General features: G+C 38.8%; 1 protein-coding gene across 1 annotated transcript in view; it reads right to left on the bottom strand.

Moving 5' to 3' along the window:
* Positions 1–3208: 3208 nt before the first annotated feature.
* Positions 3209–9363, bottom strand: part of UBE3D (ubiquitin protein ligase E3D) — a 168346-nt gene continuing 162191 nt past the window's right edge. Inside the window, exon 9 of the mRNA XM_042782275.1 lies at positions 3209–3328. Within this exon, the coding sequence (XP_042638209.1) occupies positions 3209–3328 (120 nt within the window). The remainder of the gene's footprint in view (positions 3329–9363) is intronic.

The raw sequence follows: 9363 nt of genomic DNA, 5'->3' as shown, positions 1-9363 counted from the left end.
AGGGAAACACCTTTAATTCTGTGTACCCAGGGTCAAAGTCAGTATGTGTCCTCTTTCTTTGATTCTAGCCATATGACACAGCAGAGTTTCTTTTTGCTTTTGTTTTTCTGGAAGAAGGAGGAAAGTATACATAAAATGGTTTACAATGTTGAATTGATGTGTTCTATGTATATTCTCAATAACAAAAATATAATAAATTATTTTTTTAAAATGGTTTACAAAACTGATAAAAAACATCATCTTCACAGTGAAACTCCCAGGCTCTCAATTTTATGAAACAATAATAAGCAACTGAAATACAAAGTTTGATAAACTTTCATACTCAGAGCAAGTTTTCATTTAGATGGATGAAAACAAAAGCATTTAAATACCAAATGGCAAGTTATATCCTGGATACTGTCACTGGATTAAAAAGGAAACAAATAAATTAGGAAACTGAAAAATACAGTGAATGGCTGAGCCAGCTATACTACTGTGTTTAGTGACACAATTTCCTTTTCATTTCATGCAACTCTAAAAGTAAAAAACAAAGCCACGATCCATTCACCTATTTATAAACCATTCTATAATTTATTACCTGGACTGCTAACAAAATGTAGCAGACAAAATATATAGAATTTCATTCCTCAACATGTTGTCCCCCTATCCTCAACAGATCTGATTCCAAAGACAGAGCTGGGGCAAAATGTAGTACCCATTACATTAAGTATAAAAATGTCCACAACATGCCTTTATTATTCTAGAGATTTGATGCTAAAAAAAGCTGATGCTCAGACAGACCGTGCTTCAACTGCTTATCACTTTTGTGATTTGGGAAAATTATAAGTTATTTTCTACCTGTATTTTAATGAGAAGGAAACAAATAATTTCAGACTATGTTCTGCTTACCTAGTGCTGCTCTGACAAGAATATACTACAAATGGGATGGCCTTAACAACAGTAATTTATTCTCTTACAGTTTGGAGGCTTTAAGTCCAAGTTCAAAGTGCCAGGCTCTAGGGGCTGGGTGAAAGCCCCTCAGCCTTAGGCTTCAGCTCTGCCTCCAGCTCCCAGCCCAGCCCACTGAAGCTAGAGGCTTTTCTTCACTCAGACAGCTGCTGGCTGCTGAGGCTGCCAAGCTCAGGGTTGACAAGTAAAAAGGCACAGACCTGATGTTACTTAACCACACAGCAGGCCATTAATTCAGGTCCTTTGTAAGTTCCCAGATCAGCAGAGCATGGCAGGCTGCTGAACAATGACACAGCTACATGCAGCGTCCAAGCATGCCATAAACTAGAGACTGTTCCCAAAGCTGCTACTTATATATGGGAAGCAGACCATATACCCAAAGGCAGCTAATCAGCTGTTCACAGTAGATTCCACCCTGGAGTTGATTGCCAGTGTCATCATGGGGAATACTACATCTAGCTGCCCAGCCACTCAACCAGCCCAGCCAAGTTGACACACAAACTGAACTCCCACAGACTATAAGGAAGAGAGGCAGGAACATCAGGACTATGAACAAAACTAAATATGAAAAACTGCATTCAGCTCTAATGAGACAAGAAAAGCTGCCAGTACCTGATATTAGTTAATTCTTTACTTCAATATGGTCCATATTCTATTATCATACCATTAGTTAATACACGAGTCACCCCCTTGTATACTACATATTAATCAAACTGTCTTCAATTATTGAAAACTAACTACATGAAGCTCTTGGTTAAAATTACGGAAATCCTTTCCCTGCCTCCCCTAACATAATCACTTCTTTGTGGTCATTACTCCTAACTTCTAACCCAGAAAAAAAAAAAAAAAAATGTGCTGGGCTCCAAGGGGAGGGCAAACTAAATCCACAATCAGAGCAGCTTTGTGAATCCTTCAACCATTAAAACTTGGAATCAGTGAATTTTAGAGTTGGACAAATGAGAAAACTTGGAACTAGAAGGGTAAGTGACTAGTGCTCAGTTATGCCTGTTGCAGGAATTATAACAGTTAAGACCAGGATTCATCTCCCATCTGTACTCCAAGACATTTTCCTACTACATTTCATGTACAATGTATCAGCTCTATAAGAACAAGGACCAAAAGGACAACAAAATAACTTCACTCTTGTTCCTCATGATTCTTTTTGTCTACTCCCCCACGGCCTTTTCTTTCTAATTTTTTTCACTTAGCTGAAGTGACAGTCATTACTAGGAGGCCTCACAAGAGGCCCTCAATTGAAGCTTAGGATAGTTTCATCTTCTGATCCATCATTCCCTTGAAGGCTGGCATCTGTCCCAGGCTGATACTTCACCTTCTAGCCAAGAAAAGCTCCTGTAAACAACATAGCACCTCTTTCCACGGAGAAAGCAGTTCAGTCATTTCAATCTTGAAACCAGTTTGTTTCTAAAAACAAACATGTATCTTTAGTCCTCTTTTCAAGGAATCAAGATGAAAGGAAGACACCCGACCCCACACTGCCATGTTCAATGTGTAGGGAAAGATAGTTCCAAAAAAGAGAAAAGATTCGCATTTAGACTACTTTCTCAGGTTAAACCAATTTATTCTTTTAAAAAAGGATAAATACAAACACAAAATCACCAGAAAATTCCTAAGCCACGAATGTTTTAATGTGGAGTAGAATCCAGAGTTGAAAACCAAGGGTGAAACTGAAAGTGTTCAGAAGTCTGAAGGAGGGTAGAGAAGGAAGAGGAAAGGAGGGAAACCAAGGGCTGTTCAGAGAGCTAAGGGCCAGGACACACTCTAATCCTATCATTACTAACCCTTCCTTGTGTTTGTTAGGAAAGTCTCATAGTGTAGATTCTATCTCTTGGAAAGAACAAAGAAAACCAAAAAATCTGGCTTTTTCTATGCATTTCTTCAGTTAAACACTTTCAAGATGTTCAAAAAAAGAGGGCTTAGTCCTTTGGAGGAATAAAGTCATATTATTCAGCATGGGTGACTAAATTAGGAACAGCTGGGAAGAAACAAAATGACTCTTCATGCAACTACTTTAAAAGGCACTTATATACCACTTACGTATATAATGTTCCCAATCCCTTTATTGTACAGATAAAGAAATCGGGGCGCATAGAGGGTAAATGACTAGACCAAGGTCACAAGTCCAGTTGATGGCAGACGTAAGACTAGATCCCAAATCTCCTACATCAGGGTGAACAACTGATTTGACATGAGAAGGAGAGAGGATTACATGTACCTGAGGGAAGGAGGAAGGAAGAGAGGATTATGTGTACCTGAGGGAAGGAGGAAGTCCAGACACTGGGAGATGTTCAAATGCTGGGTCTTCAGGCCCAAAGGCAGAAAAATGAGTTACAGGGGTAACTAACTCCTGTATTCCACACAACTGAGTATAAAAGGGAAAGTTATGATAGATGAAAATAAAAGAGTGAAAGAAAAAATATGAGCTGCATGATAATAATTCAGTTTAGTTCAATAAATAGTCAAGGACTATGGGAAGTACAAATTAAAAAGGGAAAGTGAAGGAAAAATGAAAATAAGTTATTGGAGCTAGTGACTAGATGATGATCATAACTAAATACTTTTCTCCTTTCATTTTTCAGTTTAAAGGTGTATAGTCTATTATCGGGAACTCTGGTAGTGTAGTGCCATAGCCATTTGACTGCTAACCAGAAGGCTGGCGATTCAAACCCACCAGCCACTCCTCGGAAGGAAGATGGGGCAATCTACTTCCATAGTGATACCGCCTCGGAAACCCAAGGAGGGGTCGCTATGAGTCAGGTCCGACTTGATGGCACATAACAACAACAACAACAATCTATTATCACATAAGTGTTACAGCATAATTTTAAAAACTTTTATTAGAAAAACTTTGTCATAATGCAGATTCCTAGCTCTACTCCAAAGTGAATGAATCAGGATCTCTCAGACTATCACCCAGGAATACGAATTTTAAAAAAGTTTCCCATGAAAACTAACATTTATGAACTAGTACATGATGTTGTTGTTGTTATGTGCCCTCAAGTCGGACCCGACTCATAGCGACCCCTCCTTGGGTTTCTGAGGCAGTATCACTACAAAAGTAGACTGCCCCATCTTCCTTCTGAGGAGTGGTTAGTGGGTTTGAACCGCCAGCCTTCTGGTTAGCAATCAAGTGCCTTAGTCACTACACACTGCCTTGGAAACCCAAGGGGGGGTCACTATGAGTTGGATCTGACTTGATGGCAGTGAGTTTGTTTGTTTGTTACCATCAGTAACCATGTAACCAAAGAATCAGACAAATCCTTATCCTCAGTTCTCAGTTTTCACATCCCATTTCACGGTTATGGATATTGAGAAAAAGAGACACTGAGTGACCCCAAGTCACAAAGGCTGCTAAGAGCCTTCTAGGCCTTGACACAAGGACTTCTCTTCCCACCATGCCATAAAAGACAGATGGACAGAGTTGGGCTATTTAAAAGTTGGTCCATCTTTAAGTATCTACATTTTTAGGTTGAAAGTAAAAACAATAAGTATTTGTTTCCAATGAAAAACACACCAAATTTTCTATAGTGTGGGTTTCTTTTAAAACCAGAAAAAAAAAGTTAGCCATGGAAAGTGAATGAAGCAAAACAAAACAAGGGACATAATTATTAATTTACTGAGCTATATCTCATCCCTACTTCTCTCAAGAAGGTCAAGGCAAGGAGCACCCACTCCAATCAGGCCTCTCCTATTAAGTGAAACCTCCTCAAAGTTAAGACCCACTGCCATGGAAGGCCTGGGTACTATCTAGCTTTGCCTGCAAACCTCAACTTCCTGGTATGGATAGAAATGCCTGAGGCAGACATAGTTGGGGAGGAGGAATGCATGTAATGGTGAATCTGATCAGGGTGAGCAGCCTTGTGGGCTGGCTAAATGTCCTTTATCTCCAGGCTCTCTAAGAGCCCCTGCACGTTTTCTCTAGAGTATGACAAAGCAATTAAGCCCAAATGAAAGGAGGCAGAGGAGGAAAAATTCAGAGTAGAGAACTGTATGAAACTAAGGATCCCTGCTTATTTCCCCAAACCACAGAACGGCCTGTAGGGCAAAAAGGAATAGAGAAGGCAACATATCTTCCACACTCAAACTGCTGAGACAATTCACAATAATCTATTTTGAGGAGGGAGATGGAAAGAGGAGTAATTACTACCTTTGAGACAGGATTCCCTAAATGTAATGAGTAGCACTCAACTCCTGATTATCTCTGCCTATGGAGCACAAAGGTATAAGCAGGAAAGAAAGAAGGTTGACGCTCCTGGAGACCTGAGGGTGCCAACATTATTCCCTTCTCAATTCTCTGGGATGCACACATAGATTACCACAAGAGTTGAGCTGAGATTCTAGCAGAGTCCCTGCCAACTCAATGCAGGTTTATCTGTCTCCTAATTACATCTGCAGTAGCTCTTAGACATCTGGAATGGCCTCTCCTCCCCAACTACTCTCACCTAATAAAAGGATCGTTTTATATAAGATCTCCAAGGTTCTTAGTTTACTGGGGACACTGCATGCCTTCAGGCCAAATGATGAAACAGAAGAGTGAGCAGAATATTGCCAGTAACAGGCTCAGCATCTCTAGATGCCAACTTAATATTAAAATGTGTGTGTGTGTGTGTATAAGCATACATAACAGACACTACTTACTCTAAAATGTCAATACCAGTTATTTTATATTTCGACCTTGCACTTTTCTGTATTTTCCCATATTTTATCATAAAAGTAATCACTCTATTTATAGGCAGGGAATATGTTATTTTAAAAGGTAACAGTGGCTATAATTTATCCAAAGATGAACAAGGCATGTTAATAGACAGATAAGGCTATTTACGTGGTGAAATGTCTAAAAAGTAGAGAGAGAAAAATGGTGTAGAGATAGAAGCTTCAATTTCTTGTTTCTACAAATCCCTTGTTACTACTCATCTGTAAAGTTTTCAAGCCTCTGCCTACCTATTTCTTGGAGTCCCAATAGATGATACATGTAGACGGGGAAAAATAAAAAGCCTTAAGTTTAAAACACAACTTCAAACTCATACTCCATCAAAGCTCTTCATCTGAGGAGCAAACAAACATCAAAATAACTGAAACAAATTGTGATGTGTTATTTTGTTTTCTTCTTTTGGTATAGTGAAAAAGTAGAAAGATTGAAAAAGAAAACAGCTTGGATAATTTGTAAAATTATTAATTTTTGAACAACTGAGAAGTTAGGTAATTTTTTTTAACCTCATGGAAATGATTATCGTTTTTTTTTTAAGTGAAAATCAGACTGCATGCGACATAATTCATTGAGAATTTACTTCTCTTAAAGTAAAAAGATGTTTCACCTGCTTCACCCTTCTCCACTGAACAATGTATGATTTCAACTCTGTCTATTGTTGTTAGGTGCCATCACATGAGTTCCGACTCACAGTGACCTTATTTACAAGGGAACAAAGCACTGACTTATCTTGCACCATCCTCACAATCATTCCCATGCTTGAACTCCCTGTTGCCGCAACTGTGTTAATCCATCCTGTTAGGAGTCTTCCTCTTTTCGCTGACCATCTAAGTTACTAAGCATGTGTTCTTCTTCAGGGACTGATCTCTCCTGATAACTTGTCCAAAGTATAAGTGGCGAAGTCTTCTCATCTTTGCTTCTAAGGAACATTCTAGCTGTACTTTCTCCAAGACAGATTTGTTCATTCTTCAAGCAGTCCATAGTACATTCAAGCAGTCCATGGTACATTCAATATTCTTCACTAACACCATAATTCAAATGCATCACTTCTGGAATTCCTCCCTATTCATTGTCCCACTTTCACATACATATGAAGCTACTGAAAAGACCATGACTTGGGCCAGATGCACCTTAGTCTTCAAAGTGACATCTTTGCTCTCTGTTTAAAGAGTTTTTTTGCAGCAGATTTACCTTGCTTAATACGTTGTCTGATTCCTTGATTGTGGATCCAAGTAAAATGAAATCCTGGACAACTTCAATCTTTCCTCCATTTATCATAATTTTGCTAACTGAACCAGTTGTGAGGATTTTTGTCTACTTTATGTTGAGGTGTAATCTACATTGAAGGCTGTGGTCTTTGACTTTCAGCAGTAATGCTTCAAGTCTTCTTCACTTTCAGCAAGCAAGATTGTGTCATCTGTATATGATGTTAATGAGTGTTCTTCCAATTCTGATGCCATGTTCTTCTTAGATTATTTCTATGAGCAAGACCATATTTTGTAGCTACCGATGATTCTCCTTTGCTTCCAACTTTTGTGTCCCAATCACCAGTAATAATCAATGCATCTTTATTGAGTCGTTTGATCAATTTCAGACTGCAGAAGTTGGTAAAAATCTTCAATTTCTTAATCTTTGGCTTTGGTGGTTGGTGTGTAAATTTGAATATGGGAGCTCTGGTGGCATAGTACCTAAGGCATTTGACTGCTAATCAGAAGGCTGGAGGTTCATACCTACCAGCCACTCCTGGGAAGGAAGATTGGGCAATCTACTTCCATAGAGATACCACCTCTATGGAAGTAGAGTTAATGGTTCTTCCTTGTAGGTGTATGGATATTATTCTATCATTGACAGAATTGTACTTCAAGACGATATTGAAATGTTCTTTTTGCCCATGAATGTAAAGCTATTCCTTTTCAATTTGGCATTCCCAGCCTAGCAGACCATATGATTTTCTGATTCAAAATGGCCTATATCAGTTGATTTCAGCTCACTAGTAGCTAGGATATCGACCTTTATGCATTCCACTTAATTTTTTTACAACTTGCAATTTTCCTAGATTCATACTTTTTACACCCCACATTCCAATTATTAATGGATGTCTGCAGCTGTTTATTCTCATTTTGAGCTCTGTCATATAAGCAAATGAAAATCTTGAAATCTGTATCCCATCCACGCTACTAAGGTCACCTCTACTTTGAGGAGGCAGCTCTTCCTCAGTCATATTTTGAGTGCCTTCCAAACTGAGGGGCTCGTCATCTGGCACTATATTGGACAACATTCCACTGCTGTTCATAAGGTTTTCAGTGGCTAATTATTTTCAGAAGTGGATGGCCTCTTCCTTCTTCATAGTTTGTCTTAGTCTGGAAGCTCCACTGAAACTCATCCACCATGGGTAACTCTGCTGGTATTTGAAATACTCATGGCATAGTTTCTAGCACCACAGTAACACACAAGGCACCACAGTACAAGAAACTGATATATAAGAGATGGTCAACTCTGTCTAGAACTGAGGAAATATCCTGGGTCACCCTTCTCTATTATCAGATTGTTGTTGTTGTTGTTATTTGCCATCAAGTCAGACCCAACTCATAGCGACCCCTCCTTGGGTTTCTGAGGCAGTATCACTATGGAAGTAGATTGCCCAACCTTCCTTCTGAGGAGTGGTTGGTGGGTTTGAACTGCCAGCCTTCTGGTTAGCAGTCAAGTGCCTTAGGCACTATGCTACCAGAGCTCCTATTATCAGGTAGTAATAGAAAATTTCTCCAAAGTACTTCTCTTTCTTCTTTATGTATTTCACTATCTTATTTAATCACTCAGCATATACATAAAACTATAAACTATAAGCTCAAATTATTTGTCAAGATCTATAATGCTTGAGAATGTTAGTGTTCACATGTTTGAAGGTTCTGGTTCTCTAAAGGATGATTATTTATAGCAGGAGGTAGCATGAAAGGGATATTCTTGTTTCCTGATAGTAAACATAAAAGACTCAAGATGATCAAAGAAAACCATTTGACATGAAATTGAATAAATAATAGACTCAGAATTACTGAATTTAAAACATTACCCTAAATTTTGGTAGCTGTGTGAACTTGCCCATGTTATTTACTTTACCACCTTCATCTTAAAAATGGGGGAATAGTTGTGAGTATTAAAGAAACAATGACATTGTGAATACATTTAGAATTATTGTAGAATGCAGTAATCTACCTGGGAAAAAAGGAGTTTTAATTCTGGGGCTCTCTGGCCTGGAAAATTCCATCCATACTGTTTGAGTGCCATGGGGTAGTTGAATGGTGCTAGAGTTAATGGGGTAAAATGTGTGGAGGAACAAAAAGAAGACTTATGCTGTGTAGCACTCTATCCTTATTTCTCAGTTGGGTAGAAGTTTCCAAGAGTGGCAATCTAACCCTAAGTTAGTTAGTTAGGATTTCTGGGCCTCTGACTTGATTCAGTGTGTATCATGAAATGCCAAACGCAGGTCTTGTTCCTGTTGCACCTTTCTGACCAAGATGGCCTTAACCAGAAGAACCATCTAGTCACTAAAGGAAGTATTCTGTTTACCTAGTGCTGCTCTGACGAGAAATATACTACAAATGGGATAACCTTAACAAACAGGAGTTTATTCTTACAATTTGGAGGCTTTAAGTCCAAGTTCAAAGTGCCAGGCTCTAGGGGCTGGGTGAAAG

This window comes from Orycteropus afer, unplaced genomic scaffold (assembly GCF_000298275.1).
Source record: "Orycteropus afer afer isolate SDZICR_OR568_19922 unplaced genomic scaffold, OryAfe1.0 scaffold00011, whole genome shotgun sequence".
Classification (NCBI taxonomy): domain Eukaryota; kingdom Metazoa; phylum Chordata; class Mammalia; order Tubulidentata; family Orycteropodidae; genus Orycteropus; species Orycteropus afer.
Note: the sequence above shows the minus strand (reverse complement) of the source record. Positions and strands in the feature narration are given on the sequence as shown.